Source organism: Salmo salar, chromosome 17, assembly GCF_965601325.2.
Source record: "Salmo salar chromosome 17, fSalSal1, whole genome shotgun sequence".
NCBI classification, from domain to species: domain Eukaryota; kingdom Metazoa; phylum Chordata; class Actinopteri; order Salmoniformes; family Salmonidae; genus Salmo; species Salmo salar.
The window spans coordinates 68980992-69005618 of record NC_138307.1 but is presented as its reverse complement, the minus strand read 5'-3'; the positions used below and the strand labels follow the sequence as shown (position 1 = coordinate 69005618).

Genomic DNA, 24627 nt, shown 5'->3' with positions numbered 1-24627 from the left:
TCAATAACATCATAGTGTTGATTCCTTCCCTCTCCACCCCCTCCCCTTTGGTCTGACCTCTCTGACCTCTGTCTTTCAGAGGGATTGGGATAACACAGAACATTCTCATGGGCATTGAACAATGAAGTCATCTCCTCCCCTGTTTAGGCAGTACTATGAGATGCTGTACAACGCTGCAGATGAGCTGCTCAACCTGGTGGTGGACCAGGGCGTTCGCTACACAGAGCTGGAGTACATCCACGCCCTCAGCCTGCTGCAGAGGAGCCAGACGGGCGTGGGAGACCTGAGCACGCAGAACGTCCGGCTGCAGCGCCTCAAGGAGATCATCTGCGAGCAGGCAGCCTTCAAGCAGGCCACCAAGGACAAGAAGATCACTACTGTTTGAGAGGGGGGACATTGGGAGGCTGTTGTTGGCAATGGTCTGTTTGCATTAGTGTCCAGTGTTTCTCAACCTCCTGTCTGGAAAAAGGGTTTAGATTAAAGCTAGTATTTTAGAGCTGACCTAGCAGTGTCAGCTAACCATCTGAGGGACTGGTCAGCACCTCCACAGGGACTGGTGATACACTGGGTTTGTTAAAGTCCTGAGTCTTCATTAGATCCTATGGCAGACCGTAATAACCATGTAATATGTTTTGGGGGTTGAGATAATGCTGGTAGGCTGTACATTGAGTAGTTACTGATTTTAGGTTTGAACTTAGTTACCAATATGCATCTGTTGTTGTAACTCATCTGCTTATTCACTGGCAAGAATGCAGCCAGTTCCTCAAGAAATCACACACACACACACACACACACACACACACACACACTCCAACTTAAAAAATGGCTCCCTTCAATCATCCCATATGTGGTCAGCCCTAGTCTCACCTGTGGAGAATGGGGGAATTTTCTGAGAGTCTGGCTTTGGGGCCTTTCTCATCTCATTGTCTTATTACATCTAACTGCTGCTCTCAATTACAGCACTACCTCTAGCTCTCCCTCGTGGGCCTGCTGACTGTGTCTGCAATACCAGATGCCAGATTAGACTGTCTAGATTATCACTTCTCTCCTCCTGCTTGTGGCCATTTTGTGGCCATTCTTCTTCCCCAAGGACAAAGAAAGGAATTGGTTCCCCACCTCAGCTGTGGTTCACTCAATTTTTCTCTCACTTTTAGAATAATGTAGATTGGATATAATGTAACTATAGCCGATTCTGATTATAGTATTTGCCACTGTCCTGAAAAAATGCATTAACTGTGCTGCAGCGTTGAGGTGTGCATGTGTGCTAGGGGATGGGGGGGCCAATGTATCCAGTACAATTGGAGTGTGTATATAGTCCAACACTCAAGGTCTTGAACTTAATAGGGATGTAATTGCAAATCACTACTCCCCTTCCTACCACTAGAACTGCTAAAACTTCTGCTAAAACTATTCTAAAGTGAATACACTTGCAAGGAGTTACAAATCATTCCTTCCCCTCCATCCCCTCAGTATATTTAGTTAATTAACTCAGAGGAAAAGTACTTAACAAGAGCAGGGGAGGGAGGAAAGAGAACAGGGGAGAGTTGTGGCAGTGCTGCTCACCAGAACCCAGCGGAACCATCCATCATAATGACATGTAGGCTGGGATCAATATGAGCCTTGTGGTTGCCGGAGGGATTGCCTAGTGCCATAGGAACAGTTTTACTCAGCACACTCAAGACACACACACACACACGTACACACACACAATAAACACATACTATATTACACACACACTATGGAGGTCTCTATGGCTTGCAGTACTCTGCACAAGTGAGGAGGTTGTTTCTGCTGATTCTGTGAACAAGGGAACACTCCATCTGGATTTAAATGACCTGGTATATCTGACCCCTATACACACATTTTAAGTAATGGGGCCAACTTATTGTAAACATCAAGATCTACAAATATATTTCACTTCTGTTTTTTAAATGCATTTCTTTATTTGTTTGTTTACTAAGGCATGACCTTTTGCACATCTACTGTGTGTTCGTTTTTTCACCTACATCTGATGATAATGTAGGCTAATGAGTCCCGGTGTGATTTAAGGATTTATTTGATCCTTTCTCCATTGTCTGTTAAAAGTCCCTTTCAGACCAAAGCCTTGAATATCAATCCTTCTACACTGAATTAAAGAAAGATGATTTGCCAATGTGTACACTGATCTTGCTGAAATAAAACGTCAAAATTCCCCTGTGTATATAAGCAGTTTGTGTGTTTTTGTACAATGAAAAGTGCCAGTTTCCTACCTTGTGTAGTCAAGGGACTAGTTTCTTCCATTGATGAAGAGGAATTTATGAATGCCATACAGAAGGAAACACTACCCAAACAACATGGTCTGTCTATGCGCTGTTGCACCGTATAATTCATCATCTTTTCACATTGACACAAACTGACTTTGTCCGATGATGTCATTTTAGATAGACGTATCCAAAATATACACTGTCAGGAATTGAGCTCAGCTGCCAGATCTGATGGGATGCCAGAAGAAGGCTTTTTTTATAGAATGATCAAGACCAGTTGAAAGATGTCTGATGCACAAAGCACACTACTTGAACTCTAGTATGTCAAGCTTTTTTCTGCATTTAGGTGAGCATGATTGAGGTTTCAACATGGTGATTAGTGTAAAGTTATTATATGATGGAATGGATAATATTTGTCTCAGCACACTAAAATGAAAATGCATGAATATATTACTTTTTCCAGACGGTAGAACCTGGGAACCATGGTTTGAAAGCTGTTTATGAACTGTTGGAAAGTCAATGAATCAAAAACGCCATATCCCACAGTTCAATTCACCTACTGACACTTCGTCATCGTTACTAAGCAACAGAGAGAACGCTATCCGCTCCAGCTGAGCCAACTTTCAAAATAGCCACCTACCTAGGCTAATTAGTAAGTAAAAATATCCCCAACGTATTCTCGTGCAGAACAATTTAATCCAAAATATCTTATACATCAACATTTTACACTTTCCAAAATATCGGGAAGCAAACAACGCCCCAGTATTCCTCTGTGTCACCCACTTGCTATCCTCATGAGTCAGTGACACAGGAGACCACTGATGCGCAACCATTTCCTGCTGCGGTTCATCAGCCGTGTGCAGACACGTTTTCAACCTCCGAGGAGGAGAAGGAGGAGAAGACAATGGAGGTAAGGGAGGAAGCTAGGGATAACAGCTAAATTAAGAAAGATGCTAGCTGCTTTAGTCAGATGGGCCATGAGGCTTGGAGAATAACACACGCAGTTTCTGTTAATTACTTTGAGGATGCAAGCAACTTCTCTCTTTCTCTCTCTTGCCACTCAGTTTCATAATAACAACAGAAGTTTGGTGCATAAAAACAATGCATTGTCAATGCATGACTTGTTCTATTGTGTACTGCAAAAAAATGTCATGTAGCTATGTCTCATACAGAAGAACGATGGTGTGTTGACTGAAGAGGAAGTATCCAGCTGTTTATCCAACCTGGGACACTCTGCCACTGGACTAGAGCAGGTCTACCAGTTCCTCTCTGTGCCTGTAAGAACACACACAACACACACACTTCAGGTTGATAGTGTAACCCCATAAATCGCTGATAATATGCTTTACAAGAGTAACTGTTTACCATCAGACTATACGCAGAAGAGTATCTAACAAAGCTGTTTACTTTCCATTTGTGTTGCATTTCTTTCCTTGTTTTGTTTTCTATGTCATGTGGAATTCAATTTCGGAATATGTCTCCATCCAGGGTCGAAATCTGAATAATGTTTCCATCCTATGCAATTATGTCCACCTTCAAAAGCTAGAACTTCCTTACAACAAAATAAAAGGTGTGTGTGTCTCATATTAACAAATGCATTGTTATGATTCTAATTAGTGATATAGAAAATGTAGCTTGGTTAGCCTAATTAATTAAGCAATGGTTCATTTCTCATCGGTGCCCTTGTAACTTCTTCTGGTCTGTATAATAACAGTTGTGCGTCAGGTGTTGCCATCTCTCCCACTCTGCTCAACCGTCTCTCCTAATGTTTGTTGACTGGTAGATTTATCCTGTGTAAGCCACATGCCGTATCTCATCATCCTGGATGCCTCCCACAACCAACTCACCGACTTCTTTGGATTCCAGCCGCCCAAGAACCTCAAGGTGGGACCTTCAGCAGACAGGATAAGACAACGGTTGATTTGTGGCTTGGGGTTTCTTGAAGCCTATAGTCCCAGAAGATGGGTTCCAATCATCATAGACCATTTATACTGTAGTGTCATACCATATGCTTACTAAGTATTACCTACCCTGGAATGACAAGGAACTTACCAGGGTTGACTTCTTCTTATTGTTTATCAGTGAGTTATACAGTACTAGTAGAATTGATCATACTATACATGCATTTGGTTGTTTATTTTCATATTTCTTCATTGCAAAAAGCATTTAAAGATTGGTCCACTTGATTCATTATTCATGTTTGTTGTATTCTGCAGGAGGTTAACTTTTCCCATAACCAGATGTCAGTGATGACACATTTGTCTGCCTATTCGTCTTTGAGTAAACTGAATCTGGACTGTATCCTTTAAAAAGTATTTACACACACACACACACACACACACACACACCCCCCCCCCGTCAAGTTCTTATCTAGACCACTTCCTCATTGTATACCATTTTTAACGTGTGCCCGGACAAGACAACTGTTTCAGTGAGATCGGTGGTCTGCTGCATTGTGCCAGCCTCACACACCTCAGCCTGGCACACAACAAGATCTCCTGTATCAGTGGCCTGGACAAGCTGCCAATCAAAGACCTCTGTCTGGTAGGTCCTAACTCCTCCTCCTGCCTCTTGAATTATTCAATTTCTAACACTTTTCATGTGTGTTATATATGGAGATGTTACTTTACATGAATAATTACATTGCGTGTGTGTTTGTTGAATCATTTGATTCTTAGAGATAATATTTTACCATGCGTTATGCTCATTAATGAATATGCCCATCCGGTTGAATAGACGCAGCTCTCCAAGCACATCAGTACTGTGGTTAGTGGTTGGTCTTGTGCTTGATTGAATATGTCCTACAGACCAGGACACAACTGTTTTCCTGTGAATCAGTTGTTTTATGTTTTCACCTTGATGTCCCGACCTGGTGTCTACATTCTTCCATTATGTCATGGCTTTTCTAAAAGGTTATCCCCCCAGTATGGTGCCAGTTATGCTACACACAATATTTGAGCACTTCTTTCTCTTCAAACATGATGACAGCAGGTGGTGTATTTTTAACTCTCCCCCCGTCTCATATTTAAACCACAGACATAATTGAGCTTCAGCTTTTCAAAGACACACAGACATGGGCTCCAGTGTGAGAGCCGCCATATGGCTGTGCCAGCGGGCCTCCAGACCCTTGCCTCTCCCTCTCTGACGGATGCTGGTGTCCTTTATCAAAGTGATTCCTCATCGTCAGCAAGATGCAGCCGTGTCCCCTGTCCGCTTCCACCCTCCCCTCTGGGACCAGCTGCCGGCGGTGTGAGCAGGCCTGGACCCTGTTCAACCCCCCCCCCCCTCTGTTATTCCCTCACCCCTCCATAGCATCCCAGCCGCTGTCTCCATCTCCCCTCCCCTCTCGGCCCTCTCCTGCCCAGCCCCGCTCCCTAACAGCGTGCTACCTGTCAGCCAGCCTCCTCTCTCAGCCCATCACACCCTGGCCTCGGGAGCTTCCAGGGCTCCGCGCGGTCACCGTCCCCCGCTGTCGGCAGCCCTCTGCCAGGTAGGCTAGCGGAGGAGGGCAGGCATGGGGACCGCGGGGGCTGGATCCTGAATGACAGCCCACGCAGGGGGAAGGTGGGGATGGGTAGTTACAGAGCAGGAGGGATGGTGGGTTCTAGAGGAGAGGAGGGATGGTCTGTAGTGCTTTTGGCATGCCCACACCAGTGTCTGGCCAGCTGTTCACCTGTCACTCCTCCCCTGTCAGCCCAGACCATTGGAGCTGGCCTGTCAATCATACACACGTCTCAGGGAGAAGTTTTAAACTCCTTACAGATGGGGAAGGGAACACTCAATGTTAACTTTGATAGTGAGGGTGGGGTGTGTGTGTGTGTGTGTGTGTGTGTGTGTGTGTGTGTGTGTGTGTGTGTGTGTGTGTGTGTGTGTGTGGTGTGTGTGTGTGTGTGTGTGTGTGTGTGTGTGTGTGTGTGTGTGTGTGTGTGTGTGTGTGTGTGTGTGTGTGTGTGTGTGTGTGTGTGTGTGTGCGCGCGCGTGACATGGGCATGTGTATGTGTGTGTGTAGGAGGAGGGAGAGTTGTGTGTGCATGCGTGTGAGCTTGTATGAGTTCATTCAAATGTGTGTGTGTATTTGTCCACACGGTATTCATATTCCCAGTGTTTGTCATGTATCATGTCCTCTCTATCCAGAGGGGGAATCAGATTGAGAAGATAGAGAATGTGGAGACTCTGAGAACCCTGCAGGTCCTGGATCTGTCTCTGAACCGGATCACCAGTCTGTCAGGCCTGCAGAATCTCCATCTGCTGGGCTCCATCAACCTGGAGAGTAACCTGGTGAGACACAGTCCATTCCTTAATGTCCTGCTCTCTTGTCAACCTGGAGAGTAACCTGGTGAGACACAGTCCATTCCTTAATGTCCTGCTCTCTTCTCAACCTGGAGAGTAACCTGGTGAGACACAGTCCATTCCTTAATGTCCTGCTCTCTTCTCAACCTGGAGAGTAACCTGGTGAGACACAGTCCATTCCTTAATGTCCTGCTCTCTTGTCAACCTGGAGAGTAACCTGGTGAGACACAGTCCATTCCTTAATGTCCTGCTCTCTTCTCAACCTGGAGAGTAACCTGGTGAGACACAGTCCATTCCTTAATGTCCTGCTCTCTTCTCAACCTGGAGAGTAACCTGGTGAGACACAGTCCATTCCTTAATGTCCTGCTCTCTTGTCAACCTGGAGAGTAACCTGGTGAGACACAGTCCATTCCTTAATGTCCTGCTCTCTTCTCAACCTGGAGAGTAACCTGGTGAGACACAGTCCATTCCTTAATGTCCTGCTCTCTTCTCAACCTGGAGAGTAACCTGGTGAGACACAGTCCATTCCTTAATGTCCTGCTCTCTTGTCAACCTGGAGAGTAACCTGGTGAGACACAGTCCATTCCTTAATGTCCTGCTCTCTTGTCAACCTGGAGAGTAACCTGGTGAGACACAGTCCATTCCTTAATGTCCTGCTCTCTTCTCAACCTGGAGAGTAACCTGGTGAGACACAGTCCATTCCTTAATGTCCTGCTCTCTTGTCAACCTGGAGAGTAACCTGGTGAGACACAGTCCATTCCTTAATGTCCTGCTCTCTTCTCAACCTGGAGAGTAACCTGGTGAGACACAGTCCATTCCTTAATGTCCTGCTCTCTTGTCAACCTGGAGAGTAACCTGGTGAGACACAGTCCATTCCTTAATGTCCTGCTCTCTTGTCAACCTGGAGAGTAACCTGGTGAGACACAGTCCATTCCTTAATGTCCTGCTCTCTTGTCAACCTGGAGAGTAACCTGGTGAGACACAGTCCATTCCTTAATGTCCTGCTCTCTTCTCAACCTGGAGAGTAACCTGGTGAGACACAGTCCATTCCTTAATGTCCTGCTCTCTTGTCAACCTGGAGAGTAACCTGGTGAGACACAGTCCATTCCTTAATGTCCTGCTCTCTTCTCAACCTGGAGAGTAACCTGGTGAGACACAGTCCATTCCTTAATGTCCTGCTCTCTTCTCAACCTGGAGAGTAACCTGGTGAGACACAGTCCATTCCTTAATGTCCTGCTCTCTTGTCAACCTGGAGAGTAACCTGGTGAGACACAGTCCATTCCTTAATGTCCTGCTCTCTTCTCAACCTGGAGAGTAACCTGGTGAGACACAGTCCATTCCTTAATGTCCTGCTCTCTTGTCAACCTGGAGAGTAACCTGGTGAGACACAGTCCATTCCTTATTGTCCTGCTCTCTTGTCAACCTGGAGAGTAACCTGGTGAGACACAGTCCATTCCTTATTGTCCTGCTCTCTTGTCAACCTGGAGAGTAACCTGGTGAGACACAGTCCATTCCTTAATGTCCTGCTCTCTTCTCAACCTGGAGAGTAACCTGGTGAGACACAGTCCATTCCTTAATGTCCTGCTCTCTTCTCAACCTGGAGAGTAACCTGGTGAGACACAGTCCATTCCTTAATGTCCTGCTCTCTTCTCAACCTGGAGAGTAACCTGGTGAGACACAGTCCATTCCTTAATGTCCTGCTCTCTTGTCAACCTGGAGAGTAACCTGGTGAGACACAGTCCATTCCTTAATGTCCTGCTCTCTTCTCAACCTGGAGAGTAACCTGGTGAGACACAGTCCATTCCTTAATGTCCTGCTCTCTTGTCAACCTGGAGAGTAACCTGGTGAGACACAGTCCATTCCTTAATGTCCTGCTCTCTTCTCAACCTGGAGAGTAACCTGGTGAGACACAGTCCATTCCTTAATGTCCTGCTCTCTTCTCAACCTGGAGAGTAACCTGGTGAGACACAGTCCATTCCTTAATGTCCTGCTCTGTTCTCAACCTGGAGAGTAACCTGGTGAGACACAGTCCATTCCTTAATGTCCTGCTCTCTTGTCAACCTGGAGAGTAACCTGGTGAGACACAGTCCATTCCTTAATGTCCTGCTCTCTTGTCAACCTGGAGAGTAACCTGGTGAGACACAGTCCATTCCTTAATGTCCTGCTCTCTTCTCAACCTGGAGAGTAACCTGGTGAGACACAGTCCATTCCTTAATGTCCTGCTCTCTTGTCAACCTGGAGAGTAACCTGGTGAGACACAGTCCATTCCTTAATGTCCTGCTCTCTTCTCAACCTGGAGAGTAACCTGGTGAGACACAGTCCATTCCTTAATGTCCTGCTCTCTTGTCAACCTGGAGAGTAACCTGGTGAGACACAGTCCATTCCTTAATGTCCTGCTCTCTTCTCAACCTGGAGAGTAACCTGGTGAGACACAGTCCATTCCTTAATGTCCTGCTCTCTTGTCAACCTGGAGAGTAACCTGGTGAGACACAGTCCATTCCTTAATGTCCTGCTCTCTTCTCAACCTGGAGAGTAACCTGGTGAGACACAGTCCATTCCTTAATGTCCTGCTCTCTTGTCAACCTGGAGAGTAACCTGGTGAGACACAGTCCATTCCTTAATGTCCTGCTCTTGTCTCTGCCACTGTCTGCATGGTACCAATGACCAGTATCATCACTAAACCACCTAGTGACTGTATACCAGGAGCTGAGTGATAAAGCTATTCCACTGCATCAACTGATAGATTGGCTGTGGTATTAAATGTAGTTTTGTGTATGATAGTTTTTAAAGGATGTATTCTTAATCCAAGCATCTGATCTTTTTGTGTATGATATATTGTTCTCAGATCAGTGAAATCAAGGAGGCCACACACATCCATGACCTGTGCCTGCTCCGGGAGCTGAATCTGCAGAGAAACCCAGTCCAGGTAGCTGCACTGCACCTACACCCACAACACATCACTAAACTAACAAGTTAGCTCCCTAATGCTGTCTGCTTCCTCTGTACTGACAATAGACATGTCCATGAAAATGCTGCTTCTTTCACTGTCTTTTCAACCCCAGGAGCAACTGGACTATAGACTGGCAGTGATCTTCCTCCTTCAACACCTGACTGGCCTGGACCAGGAGAAAGTGACAGTAGAGGAGAAGGCAGGTTGGATGTATGAGATGGTTGTCAGTGACGGGCTAGTAGACTGGTGCTGGCCAGCCGGCTAGTAGACTGGCGCTGGCCAGCCGGCTAGTAGACTGGCGCTGGCCAGCCGGCTAGTAGACTGGCGCTGGCCAGCCGGGCTAGTAGACTGGCACTGACAGCCGGGCTAGTATACTGGCGCTGGCCAGCCGGCTAGTAGACTGGTGCTGGCCAGCCGGCTAGTAGACTGGCGCTGGCCAGCCGGGCTAGTAGACTGGTGCTGGCCAGCCGGCTAGTAGAATGGCACTGACAGCCGGGCTAGTAGACTGGCGCTGGCCAGCCGGCTAGTAGACTTGCGCTGGCCAGCCGGGCTAGTAGACTGGCACTGACAGCCGGGCTTGTAGACTGGCACTGACAGCCGGGCTAGTAGACTGGTGCTGGCCAGCCGGCTAGTAGAATGGCACTGACAGCCGGGCTAGTAGACTGGCGCTGGCCAGCCGGCTAGTAGACTTGCGCTGGCCAGCCGGGCTAGTAGACTGGCACTGACAGCCGGGCTTGTAGACTGGCACTGACAGCCGGGCTAGTAGACTGGCGCTGGCCAGCCGGCTAGTAGACTTGCGCTGGCCAGCCGGGCTAGTAGACTGGCACTGACAGCCGGGCTTGTAGACTGGCACTGACAGCCGGGCTAGTATACTGGCGCTGGCCAGCCGGCTAGTAGACCACAATCGATACTAGCCTACAGTAGGTCCAAAATCTGCTAGGTGAAGATGGAAAAGACAACATTTCTCCTGCATCTCGTGCTAGCTTGGTAATGTTTTTCTAGATGTCCATTTTAAAACAGTGGGCATCTGTCAGGATCTGTAGAGGTTTTATAATATAGGTCAATGATACATTTGAAGTCGGAAGTTTACATACACTTAGGCTGGAGTCATTAAAACTCATTTTTCAACCACTCCACAAATTTCTTGTTAACAAAATATAATTTTGGCAAGTCGGTTAGGACATCTACTTATGTGCATGACACAAGTAATTTTTCCAACAATTGTTTCCAGATTATTTCACTTATAATTCACTGTATCACAATTCCAGTGGGTCAGAAGTTTACATACACTAAGTTGACTGTGCCTTTAAACTGCGTGGAAAATTCCAGGAAATGATGTCATGGCTTTAGAAGCTTTTGTCAATTGGAGCTGTACCTGTGGATGTATTTCAAGGCCTACCTTCAAACTCAGTGCCTCTTTGCTTGACATCATGGGAAAATCAAAAGAAATCAGCCAAGACCTCAGAAAAAAAATTGTAGACCTCCACAAGTCTGATTCATCCTTGGGAGCAATTTCCAAATGCCTGAAGGTACCATGTTCATCTGTACAAACAATAGTACGCAGGTATAAACACCATGGGACCATGCAGCCGTCATACCGCTCAGGAAGGAGACGCGTTTTGCCTCCTAGAGATGAACGTACTTTGGTGCGAAAAGTGCAAATCAATCCCAGAACAACAGCAAAGGACCTTGTGTAGATGCTGGAGGAAACAGGTACAAAAGTATCTATATCCACAGTAAAACGAGTCCTATATCGACATAACCTGAAAGGCCGCTCAGCAAGGAAGAAGCCACTGCTCCAAAACCGCCATGAAGAAAAAGCCAGACTACGGTTTGCAACTGCACATGGGGACAAACATCTTACTTTTTGTAGAAATGTCCTCTAGAACTGTTTGGCCATAATGACCATCGTTATGTTAGGAGGAAAAAGGGGGAGGCTTCCAAGCTGAAGTACACCATCCCAACCGTGAAGCATGGGGGTGGCAGCATCATGTTGTGTGCGTGCTTTGCTGCAGGAGGGACTGGTGCACTTCACAAAATAGATGGCATCATGAGGGAGGAAAATTATGTGGATATATTGAAGCAACAGCTCAAGACATCAGTCAGGAAGTTAAAGCTTGGTCGCAAGTGGGTCTTCCAAATGGATAATGACCCCGAGCATACTTCCAAAGTTGTGGCAAATGGCTTAAGGATAACAAAGTCACAAAGCCCTGACCTCAATCCTATAGAAAATGTGTAGGCAGAACTGAAAAAGCGTGTGCGAGCAAGGAGACCTACAAACCTGACTCAGTTACACCAGCTCAGTCAGGTGGAATGGACCAAAATTCACCCAACTTATTGTGGAAAGCTTGTGGAAGGCTACCCGAAACGTTTGATCCAAGTTAAACAATGTAAAGGCAATGCTACCAGATACTAATTGAGTGTATGTAAACTTCTGACCGACTGGGAATGTGATGAAAGAAATAAAGCTGAAATAAATCATTCTCTCTACTATTATTCTGACATTTCACATTCTTAAAATAATGTGGTGATCCTAACTGACCTAAGACAGGGAATTTTTACTAGGATTAAGTGTCAGGAATTGTGAAAAACTGAGTTTAAATGTATTTGGATAAGGTGTATGTAAACTTCTGACTTCAACTGTACATACATTACTTCTAGATAAAACTGACTTGAAATAAGATATTTATCAGTAATGTGAAATATGAACATCTCCTCTGTGTTTTCCAGGTGTCTGCTGTGAACATTGTAACATATGAACGTCTCCTCTGTGTTCTCCAGGTGTCTGCTGTGAACATTGTTACATATGAACGGCTCCTCTGTGTTTTCCAGGTGTCTGCTGTGAACATTGTTACATATGAACATCTCCTCTGTGTTCCCCAGGTGTCTGCTGTGAACATTGTTACATATGAACATCTCCTCTGTGTTCCCCAGGTGTCTGCTGTGAACATTGTTACATATGAACATCTCCTCTGTGTTCCCCAGGTGTCTGCTGTGAACATTGTTACATATGAACATCTCCTCTGTGTTCCCCAGGTGTCTGCTGTGAACATTGTTACATATGAACATCTCCTCTGTGTTCCCCAGGTGTCTGCTGTGAACATTGTTACATATGAACATCTCCTCTGTGTTCTCCAGGTGTCTGCTGTGAACATTGTTACATATGAACATCTCCTCTGTGTTCCCCAGGTGTCTGCTGTGAACATTGTTACATATGAACGGCTCCTCTGTGTTCCCCAGGTATCTGCTGTGAACATTGTTACATATGAACGGCTCCTCTGTGTTCCCCAGGTGTCTGCTGTGAACATTGTTACATATGAACGTCTCCCCCTGTGTTCCCCAGGTGTCTGCTGTGAACATTGTTACATATGAACATCTCCTCTGTGTTCCCCAGGTGTCTGCTGTGAACATTGTTACATATGAACATCTCCTCTGTGTTCCCCAGGTGTCTGCTGTGAACATTGTTACATATGAACATCTCCTCTGTGTTCCCCAGGTGTCTGCTGTGAACATTGTTACATATGAACATCTCCTCTGTGTTCCCCAGGTGTCTGCTGTGAACATTGTTACATATGAACATCTCCTCTGTGTTCCCCAGGTGTCTGCTGTGAACATTGTTACATATGAGCATCTCCTCTGTGTTCCCCAGGTGTCTGCTGTGAACATTGTTACATATGAACATCTCCTCTGTGTTCCCCAGGTGTCTGCTGTGAACATTGTTACATATGAACATCTCCTCTGTGTTCCCCAGGTGTCTGCTGTGAACATTGTTACATATGAACGTCTCCTCTGTGTTCCCCAGGTGTCTGCTGTGAACATTGTTACATATGAACATCTCCTCTGTGTTCTCCAGGTGTCTGCTGTGAACATTGTTACATATGAACATCTCCTCTGTGTTCCCCAGGTGTCTGCTGTGAACATTGTTACATATGAACATCTCCTCTGTGTTTTCCAGGTGTCTGCTGTGAACATTGTTACATATGAACATCTCCTCTGTGTTCCCCAGGTGTCTGCTGTGAACAAGTACGACCCTCCTCTGGAGGTGGTGGCAGCCAGGGAGCACATGAGTCACATGGTATACCAGCTGATGCAGCCCCAGGTCATCTACGATAGGTAAAAACAGCAGGACCCGCCAACTACCCTGACTGGACTACCCTCCTCATAACATGACTTTCAGCCAATCAGAAGTCGATACGGTGAATATTCTAAATGAAGTTTACATACTAATTTAACTTGTGCTCGCAATCTTTAAAAATGAAGAAACCTAGCTTTTCTGACATTTATGCTCTATTCATACATCATAGAAACTGACCAATCCTCTGGCCTGGAAAAATCTGATTTTTCTGATTGGCTTGTTGTCCTGAACAATGGTAAAGTACTTCCTAGACTCTTTATCCTTGTGCTCTCCCTCTCTCTGAATGCTGTACTGTATCGTCCATGTGTTGCTGTGTGCGTGTGTCCCAGCACCCTGCCCAGTCTGGACTCTCCCTACCCCATGCTGGTGTTGACTGGGCCCCAGGCTTGTGGGAAGAGAGAGCTGGCCCACAAGCTCTGCCGAGAGTTCAATGACTTCTTCGCCTATGGGTGAGTCCCAAGGGCCAAATGGTACCCCATTTCCTACATAGTAGTGCACTACTTTTGGCAAGCTGTGGCCAAACTCTAAGTGCTTGTATGCATCCATAAATGCACACTATTCTGTATATAGTGCACTACTTTTGGCCAGCTTGCTTCTAGGATTTTGTGCTCATTGGAATAGACTTTATCAAAGTATGCAGTTACCTTAAATATGGGAAGGCCTGGTCACAGAGGTGAAGGCTAGGGTTAGGGTTATTGTTTAGGATGGTACTAAATATATTTCACTAGGATCCCCTCTGGTTCCCCATCCATAGATACATGATACTTCCACACTGTTAAACCAGATGTTCAATACTTCCAACACGGCCTTCCCTGTAGCTCAGTTGGTAGAGCATGGTGTTTGCAACGCCAGGGTTGTGGGTTCGATTCCCACGGGGGGCCAGTATGCAAAATATATATATATATAAAACATAAATAAAAAACGTATGAAATGTATGCATTCACTACTGTAAGTCGCTCTGGATAAGAGCGTCTGCTAAATGACTAAAAAAACAAAACAAAACATGAGCAATGGCGAGTGATAAATATCAAGGCTCCCCACCACGGGCAATAGAAGAAATATAGAAGCAGTAAGTAGTGGTATAGAGAGCACGTACACTGGAGCGCTGGAATCAAAAGAACATCTGCTGGACATAGCTTGTCTATGGCTCTCACCTTACGGCTGGTTTTAATAGAAACCTCTACACCAGGGTTCTCTAACCCTGTTCCTGGAGAGCTACCCTCCTGTAGGTTTTCACTCCAACGCTGTTCCTGGAGAGCTACTCTCCTGTAGGTTTTCACTCCAACCCTGTTCCTGGAGAGCTACCCTCAGGTAGGTTTTCACTCCAACCCTGTTCCTGGAGAGCTACCCTCAGGTAGGTTTTCACTCCAACCATGTTCCTGGAGAGCTACCCTCAGGTAGGTTTTCACTCCAACCCTGTTCCTGGAGAGCTACCCTCAGGTAGGTTTTCACTCCAACCCTGTTCCTGGAGAGCTACCCTCAGGTAGGTTTTCACTCCAACCCTGTTCCTTGAGAGCTACTCTCCTGTAGGTTTTCACTCCAACTCTGTTCCTGGAGAGCTACCCTCCTGTAGGTTTTCACTCCAACGCTGTTCCTGGAGAGCTACCCTCAGGTAGGTTTTCACTCCAACCCTGTTCCTGGAGAGCTACCCTCCTGTAGGTTTTCACTCCAACGCTGTTCCTGGAGAGCTACCCTCAGGTAGGTTTTCACTCCAACCCTGTTCCTGGAGAGCTACCCTCCTGTAGGTTTTCACTCCAACCCTGTTCCTGGAGAGCTACCCTCAGGTAGGTTTTCACTCCAACCCTGTTCCTGGAGTGCTACCCTCCTGTAGGTTTTCACTCCAACGCTGTTCCTGGAGAGCTACTCTCCTGTAGGTTTTCACTCCAACCCTCTTCCTGGAGAGCTACCCTCCTGTAGGTTTTCACTCCAACGCTGTTCCTGGAGAGCTACCCTCAGGTAGGTTTTCACTCCAACCCTGTTCCTGGAGAGCTACCCTCCTGTAGGTTTTCACTCCAACCCTGTTCCTGGAGAGCTACCCTCAGGTAGGTTTTCACTCCAACCCTGTTCCTGGAGAGCTACTCTCCTGTAGGTTTTCACTCCAACGCTGTTCCTGGAGAGCTACCCTCCTGTAGGTTTTCACTCCAACCCTGTTCCTGGAGAGCTACCCTCAGGTAGGTTTTCACTCCAACCCTGTTCCTGGAGAGCTACCCTCCTGTAGGTTTTCACTCCAACGCTGTTCCTGGAGAGCTACTCTCCTGTAGGTTTTCACTCCAACCCTGTTCCTGGAGAGCTACCCTCAGGTAGGTTTTCACTCCAACCCTGTTCCTGGAGAGCTACCCTCAGGTAGGTTTTCACTCCAACCCTGTTCCTGGAGAGCTACCCTCAGGTAGGTTTTCACTCCAACCCTGTTCCTGGAGAACTACCCTCAGGTAGGTTTTCACTCCAACCCTGTTCCTTGAGAGCTACTCTCCTTTAGGTTTTCACCTCCAACCCTGTTCCTGGAGAGCTACCCTCCTGTAGGTTTTCACTCCAACGCTGTTCCTGGAGAGCTACCCTCCTGTAGGTTTTCACTCTAACCCTGTTCCTGGAGAGCTACCCTCCTGTAGGTTTTCACTCCAACGCTGCTCCTGGAGAGCTACTCTCCTGTAGGTTTTCACTCCAACCCTGTTCCTGGAGAGCTACTCTCCTGTAGGTTTTCACTCCAACCAATACACAATCCACTCCAACTTGTAACTAACCTGATACAACTCATCATCCAGCAAATTATTAGAATCAGGTGCGCTAGATGAGGGTTGGAGCAAAAACCTACAGGACGGTAGCTCTCCAGGAACATGGTTGGAGAACCCTGCTCTACACACACACACACACACACACACACACACACACACACACACACACACACACGCACACACACACTTCCATCTACATCACCAAACTCAGGGGAGGTCGCCCCATCCCACCCACACCAGCCTCTGTCGTCTCCAGAGCTAACGTAAAAAACAGTTAACATACTTACCCCTCCAAAATGACAAGAACCTGTTGATGTGGCCATGGAGTGCTCCACCTCACCTGGGTAGGGGAGTCGGAGTGTGTGTGTGTGTGTGCTTGTGTGCATCTAAGCGAGTGTGTGACACGTGTCCGTCTATATGTCTAGTCTGTCCGTCTTTCTGTCTCGGTGTGTTGAAATACCATTATGATCCTTAGGAGTTTTTGATTATTTTAAATGTTGGATTATTGTGCACTTGTTGACATTTACTGCATTGATTGATAGGAACATAAGCAATTCGCTGCAGCCATAACACCTGCTAAACTGTGAACATGACCAATGAAGTTGAGTTGCTAGCTTGAATGTATTGCTGTACTGTCATTGGAACCATTTGTCTCTTGTTGTCGCAGAACCTGCCATACCACCAGGGGTCCCTACTTTGGGGAAGAGGACGGGAGCGACTACCATTTTGTCACGGAGGAAGACTTTCAGAACATGATTCACATGGTACATGTTTGAGATTGACTACGTTGCTGTGTGATTGCGCAGAATTACTGATCAACAAATCACCTTGCATCCGTTGTGTGATCAACATTAGCGATTCTGCCCCTCGCCTTGCTCAAACTGATCCCCTCAAACACACTGATAGTGTGTCAGTCTCAGATTAATTTAAATTCTTTCCGTTGGTAAAGATAAAACGTGAAGGTAAAACAATCCATGGTTAGCCCTGTCCATGACACCACATACATATTCATCGTACTTCAGAATTTAAATATACAGTGTCTTCAGAAAGTATTCAGATCCCTTGAGTTTTCCCACATTTTGCTACGTTACAACCTTACAAATCCTTAGAAATCTACACACAATACCCCATAATGACGCAGTGAAAACAGGTTTTGAGAATTTTTTGCAAATGTCAACAAAAAAACAAACATTTTTAAAGTAAGATTTACATAAATATTCAGACCCTTTGCTATGAGACTCGAAATTGAGCTCAGGTGCATCCTGTTTCCATTGATCATCCTTGAGATGTTTCTACAACTTGATTGGAGTCCACCTGTGGTAAATTCAATTAATTGAACATGATTTGGAAAAGCACACACCTGTCTATATAAGGTCCCACACTTGACAGTGCATATAAGAGAAAAAACTAAACCATGATGTCGAAGTAATTGTCCGTAGACCTCCGAGACAGGATTTTGTTGAGGCTCTGATTTGGTGAAGGGTACCAAAACATTTCTGCAGCATTGAAGGTCCCCAAGAACAAAATGGCCTCCATTATTCTTAAATGGAAGAAGTTTGGAACCACCAAGACTCTTCCTAGAGCTGGCCGCCAGCCAAACTGAGCAATCGGGGGAGAAGGGCCTTGGTCAGGGAGGTGACCAAGAACCAGATGGTCTCACTGACAGAGTTGTAGAGTTCCTCTGTGGAGACAACCATCTCTTCAGCACTCCACCAATCAGGCCTTTATGGTAGAGTGGCCAGACAGAAGCCACTCCTCAGTAAAAGGCACATGACAGCCCACATTTAGTTTGCCAAAAGGCACCCAAAGACTCTCAGACCATGAGAAACAAGATTATCTGGTTTGATGAAACCAAGATTGAACTCTTTGGCCTGAATGCCAAGTGTCATGTTTGGAGGAAACATGGCACCATCCCTACGCAGAAGCATGGTGGTGGCAGCATCATGCTGTGGGGATGTTTTTCAGCGGCAGGGACCGGGAGACTAGTCCGGATTGAGGCAAAGATGAACAGAGCAAAGTACAGAGATATCCTGGATGAAAACCTGCTCCAGAGCGCTCAGGACCTCAGACTGGGGCGAACGTTCACCTTCCAACAGGACAACGACCCTAAGCACACAGCCAAGACAACACAGGGGTGGCTTCGGGACAATGTCCATGAGTGGCCCAGCCAGAGCCCGGACTTGAACCCGATCGAACATCTCTGGAGAGACTTGAAAATCGCTGTGCAGCGATGCTCCACATCCAACCTGACAGAGCTTGAGAGGATCTGCAGAGAAGAATGGGAGAAACTCCCCAAATGAAGGTGTGCCAAGCTTGTAGCGTCATAACCAAGAAGACTCAGGCTGTAATCACTGCCAAAGGTGCTTCAACAAAGTACTGAGTAAAGGGTCTGAATACTAACACTACTGTTCAAAAGTTTGGGGTCACTTAGAAATGTCCTTGTTTTTTAAAGAAAAGCACATTTTTTGTCCATTAAAATAACATCAAATTTAGCAGAAATACAGTGTTGACATTTTTTATGTTGTAAATGAGTATTGTAGCTGGAAACGGCTGATTTTTTATGGAATATCTACATAGGCGTGCAGAGGCCCATTTTCAGCAACCACCACTCCAGTGTTCCAATGGCACGTTGTGTTAGCTAATCCAAGTTTATCATTTTAAAATGCTAATTGATCATTAGAAACTCCTTTTGCAATTATGTTAGCACAGCTGAAAACGGTGGTGTTGCTTAAAGAAGCAATAAAACTGGCCTTCTTTAGTCTAGTTGAGTATCTGGAGCATCAGCATTTGTGGGTTCAATTAAAGGCTCAAGATGGCCAGAAACCAAGACTTTCTTCTGAAACTTGTCAGTTGATTCTTGTTCTGAGAAATGAAGGCTCTTCCATGCGAGAAATTGCTAAGAAACTGAAGATCTGGTACAACGCTGTGTACTACTCCCTTCACAAAACAGCGCAAACTGGCTTTAACCAGAATAGAAAGAGTGGGAGGCCCCTGTGCACAACTGAGCAAGAGGACAAGTACATTAGAGTGTCTAGTTTGAGAAACAGACGCCTCACAAGTCCTCAACTGGCAGCTTCATTAAATAGTAACTGCAAAACACCAGTATCAACGTCAACAGTGAAGAGGCAACTCTGGGATGCTGGCCTTCTAGGCAGAGTTGCAAAGAAAAAGCCATATCTCAGACTGGCCAATAAAAATAAAATATTAAGATGGGCAAAAGAACACAGACACTGGACAGAGGAAGATTGGAAAAAAGTGTTCGGATCACAAAGAAGAACATTCGTGAGACGCAGAAAAAATGAAAAGATGCTGGAGGAGTGCTTGACACCATCTGTCAAGCATGGTGGAGGCAATGTGATGGTCTGGGGTTGCTTTGGTGGTGGTAAAGTGGGAGATTTGTACAGGGTAAAAGGGATCTTGGAAGAAGTAAGGCTATCACTCCATTTTGCAACTCCATGCCATACCCTGTGGATGGCGCTTAATTGGAGCCAATTTCCTCCTACAACAGGACAATGACCCAAAGCACAGCTCAAAACTATGCAATTACTATTTAGGGAAGAAGCAGTCAGCTGTCTATAATGGTGTGGCCATAATGGTGTGGCCTGCACAGTCACCGGATCTCAACCCTATTGAGCTGTTGTGGGAGCAGCTTGACCGTATGGTACGTAAGAAGGGCCCATCAAACCAATCCAATTTGTGGGAGGTGCTTCAGGAAGCTTGGGGTGAAATCTCTTCAGATTACCTCAACAAATTGACAACTAGAATGCCAAAGGTCTGCAAGGCTGTAATTGCTACAAATGGAGGGTTCTTTGACGAAAGCAAAGTTTGAAGGACACAATTATTATTTCAATAAAAATTCCTTATAACCTTGTCAACGTCTTGACTATATTTCCTATTCATTTTGCAACTCATTTCATGTATGTTGTCATGGAAAACAAGGACATTTCTAGGTGTTACCTCAAACCTTTGAACGGTAGTGTATGTAAATGTGATATTTCAGTTGTGTTTTTTTCATACATCTGCAAAAATTTCAAACAACCTGTTTTCTCTTTGTCATTATGGGGTATTGTGTGTAGACTGATTTAAATCAATTTTAGAATAAGGCTGTAACCTGACAAAATGTGGAAAAAGTCAAGGGTCAGCATACTTTCTGAAGGCACTGTTCATCCAGCCAGCAATTTATTTGTGCAAATGTGTGTAGCCTAGACTTGACAAGTCTTCTGGTTTTATTTTTGTAAGTAGTTCTCTTAACTCTAAAGGACAGTAAATAAATTATTATGTCATACTCAGTTATTGGCTACTTAAATATATTTCCTTATATCTAACATTTTTGACACTTCAAAGCACAAGAGTTATCACATATTCCCAAAGGAAGAACTCCTAGATATCCTACACGGGGGGGCCTGAGGTACTATAGAGTATGCCTGTCCGGCCACCTTTTTTTTTAACTTGAGGCCCATTCATTTGTCTTTCTAAAGGTAAATATGTAAGCGCCCTGGGCCCTTAATAAATAGAGATCTCTCTCACAGTGATATTAGGAGGAAACCCTTTGAAGTGGGGATCCTAACTGTGCACACTATAAAGTACAGAGGAAGGTTCTCAGGTGAAGTGGGGATCCTAACCATGCACACTCTAAAGTACAGAGGAAGGTTCTCAGGTGAAGTGGGGATCCTAACCATGCACACTCTAAAGTACAGAGGAAGGTTCTCAAGTGAAGTGGGGATCCTAACCATGCACACTCTAAAGTACAGAGGAAGGTTCTCAGGGGAAGTTCTTCAGACTGAAACCCTGATGAAGACTGCTTGCTGTGGAAACCTGGCCAGCTTTTCCTTTTCTTTAGACAGACTCCCTGGATCATTCAGACCGCATCAGACCAGTTCAGATGGAGACCCTTCCTCCCTTACCACATACATATATCACAGACTCCCTGGATCATTCAGACCACATCAGACCAGTTCAGATGGAGACGCTTCCTCCCTTACCACATACATATATCACAGACTCCCTGGATCATTCAGACCACGTCAGACCAGTTCAGATGGAGACAGAAACATACAGTGCATTCGGAAAGAATTCAGACCCCTTCCCTTTTCCACATTTTGTTACGTTACAGCCTTCTTCTTAAATGGATAAAATAAATCCTCATCAATCTACACACAATGCACTGAACATCCGACTCGTATGCCCAACCCCCCCCCCCCCCACACACACACACACACACACACACACAGCTCCATCCTGAAAATGGGCCTCAATCAGTAGGTCCTTGTGCTTGTTTTATTGTTCCAATTAGCCTGTCAACAGAGGAACGATAAGGGTGCTTTGTAATTTGGGCCTGATGGTTTCCAACCCTCTAATAAAAGTAGGGGGTGAAGTTAAGCACGACAAGTGTTGAGTTCCTGAGGGAGTCTCTCAATAGTCAGTAGGGCACAACTTATATCAGAACATCAACTAGAAATGTGATATCTAGAATGTGGGCATGAGAGCCTTACCAATTCTATGTGTTCCATTTCTATCTGAATATTGGGGAAAAGTGTAGCCTAACTTGAGAGTAGGCTACAGTCCTCAGAGCTGTCCGTAGTAGACGAGGGGTCAAAGGGAGCGGCTGTGTGAACTACAGGGTAGCAGGGTCAGGAGTTCACCTCACAGGTGGGGGACATTATAGCTGTGGTTGTTACTCTTCTCTGGACATAGCAGGGGTTGTGAAGGACCCATTAGGTCTATCGAAGACCACTTCCATTTTGGAATATGAATTTGACTCTTAACTAAGTAAATGTTGCATCCCACAATAGTTGACTGTCCCATTTTACAGCTTTCTGTTAACTTTTGTTTTCTCTCTTTTTGTCTCCCCCCGGTCTCCCTCTCTCCGTCTGTCTGTCTCTCCGTCTGTCTGTCTCTCTTTGTCTTCTCCCTCTGCTCCTCCATTCTCTGTCCTCTCTCTCTCAGGGTAAATTCCTCCAGACGATGCAGTATGCGGGCCACTGGTATGGTCTGTCTCGTGAGGCCATAGAAGATGTGGCCAGGGAAGGTCTGGCCTGCTGTGTGCACATGGAGCTGGAGGTGGGCATCAACACACACATTCACATAGCCCATCAGCATGACATTGAAAGGCTCATTTTCTCTGTACTGTTCTCCCAGGGCGTGTTCAGTCTGAAGAACAGCCACTTTGAGCCGCGTTACATCCTGATGATCCCCACAGACAAGGAGCAGTACGGCAGGCGGCTGAGGACCAGAGCCCTGTACACCCGGACCCAGATAGATACGGCTGTAGCCCGCGTGGATACATACGCCCTGATCAACAGAGAACGCCCAGTCTTCTTCGACAACGTCATCCCCTGTGGTACGTAGCTGATGATGATGCAGACCAGTATATAGAATATAGATATATAGGTATGCTGTGCCTTCAGAAAGTATTCATACCCCTTGACTTACTCCACATTTTGTTGTTTTACAGCCTGAATTCAAAATGTATTAAATATGTTTTTTTTACACACAATACCCCTTAATGACAAAGTCAAAACATGTTTTTAGAAGTGTGATTATGAAATATAGAAATATCTAATTTACACATGTATTCATACCCCTGAGTCAATACATGTTAGAATCAGCTTTGGCAGCGATTACAGCTGTGAGTCTTTGCACACCTGGATTGTACAATATTTACATTATAAAATTCTTCACACTCTGTAAAGTTGGTTTTTGATCTTTGCTTGACAGCCATTTTCAAGTCTTGCCATAGATTTTCAAGCTGATTGAGGTGAAAACTGTAACTAGGCCACTCAGGTACACACACCCCTTGACCTTTTCCACGTTTTGTTGTGTTACTGTCTGAATTTAAAGTGGATTCAATTCAGATTTTGTGTCACTGGCCTACATACATTATGGGGTATTGTGTGTAGAACAGTGACACAAAATCTGAATAGAATCTATTTGAAATTCAGGCTGTAATACAAGAAATGTGTAAAAAGTCAAGAGGTGTGAGTACTTTCTGAAGGCACTGCAGGTATATACACTGCTCAAAAAAATAAAGGGAACACTTAAACAACACAATGTAACTCCAAATCAATCACACTTCTGTGAAATCAAACTGTCCACTTAGGAAGCAACACTGATTGACAATCAATTTCACATGCTGTTGTGCAAATGGAATAGACAACAGGTGGAAATTATAGGCAATTAGCAAGACACCCCCAATAAAGGAGTGGTTCTGCAGGGGGTGACCACAGACCACTTCTCAGTTCCTATGCTTCCTGGCTGATGTTTTGGTCACTTTTGAATGCTGGCGGTGCTTTCACTCTATTGGTAGCATGAGACGGAGTCTACAACCCACACAAGTGGCTCAGGTAGTACAGCTCATCCAGGATGGCACATCAATGCGAGCTGTGGCAAGAAGGTTTGCTGTGTCTGTCAGCGTAGTGTCCAGAGCATGGAGGCGCTACCAGGAGACAGGCCAGTACATCAGGAGACGTGGAGGAGGCCGTAGGAGGGCAACAACCCAGCAGCAGGACCGCTACCTCCGCCTTTGTGCAAGGAGGAGCAAGAGGAGCACTGCCAGAGACCTGCAAAATGACCTCCAGCAGGCCACAAATGTGCATGTGTCTGCTCAAACGGTCAGAAACAGACTCCATGAGGGTGGTATGAGGGCCCGACGTCCACAGGTGGGGGTTGTGCGTACAGCCCAACACCGTGCAGGACGTTTGGAATTTGCCAGAGAACACCAAGATTGGCAAATTCGCCACTGGCGTCCTGTGCTCTTCACAGATGAAAGCAGGTTCACACTGAACACGTGACAGACGTGACAGAGTCTGGAGATGCCGTGGAGAACGTTCTGCTGCCTGCAACATCCTCCAGCATGACCGGTTTGGCGGTGGGTCAGTCATGGTGTGGGGTGGCATTTCTTTGGGGGGCCGCACAGCCCTCCATGTGCTCGCCAGAGGTAGCCTGACTGCCATTAGGTACCGAGATGAGATCCTCAGACCCCTTGTGAGACCATATGCTGGTGCGGTTGGCCCTGGGTTCCTCCTAATGCAAGACAATGCTAGACCTCATGTGGCTGGAGTGTGTCAGCAGTTCCTGCAAGAGGAAGGCATTGATGCTATGGACTGGCCGGCCCGTTCCCCAGACCTGAATCCAATTGAGCACATCTGGGACATCATGTCTCGCTCCATCCACCAACGCCACGTTGCACCACAGACTGTCCAGGAGTTGGCGGATGCTTTAGTCCAGGTCTGGGAGGAGATCCCTCAGGAGACCATCCGCCACCTCATCAGGAGCATGCCC

The 24627-nt window shown here is 45.9% G+C and overlaps 2 protein-coding genes across 2 annotated transcripts in view; both read left to right on the top strand.

Annotated features, from left to right (window-relative positions):
• Positions 1-2205, top strand: part of LOC106609610 (exocyst complex component 4) — a 343805-nt gene extending 341600 nt beyond the window's left edge. Inside the window, exon 18 of the mRNA XM_045700059.2 lies at positions 148-2205. Coding sequence (XP_045556015.2) covers positions 148-385 — 238 coding nt within the window. The 3' untranslated portion in view covers positions 386-2205. The remainder of the gene's footprint in view (positions 1-147) is intronic.
• Positions 2206-3147: 942 nt separating this feature from the next.
• The window catches only part of lrguk (leucine-rich repeats and guanylate kinase domain containing), a 49837-nt gene continuing 28357 nt past the window's right edge, over positions 3148-24627 (top strand). Inside the window, exons 1-14 of the mRNA XM_082963340.1 lie at positions 3148-3153; positions 3416-3520; positions 3732-3813; positions 4027-4127; positions 4460-4541; positions 4663-4787; positions 6378-6521; positions 9379-9459; positions 9596-9682; positions 13490-13596; positions 13948-14067; positions 17015-17111; positions 22294-22407; positions 22486-22687. Coding sequence (XP_082819466.1) covers positions 3148-3153; positions 3416-3520; positions 3732-3813; positions 4027-4127; positions 4460-4541; positions 4663-4787; positions 6378-6521; positions 9379-9459; positions 9596-9682; positions 13490-13596; positions 13948-14067; positions 17015-17111; positions 22294-22407; positions 22486-22687 — 1453 coding nt within the window. The remainder of the gene's footprint in view (positions 3154-3415; positions 3521-3731; positions 3814-4026; positions 4128-4459; positions 4542-4662; positions 4788-6377; positions 6522-9378; positions 9460-9595; positions 9683-13489; positions 13597-13947; positions 14068-17014; positions 17112-22293; positions 22408-22485; positions 22688-24627) is intronic.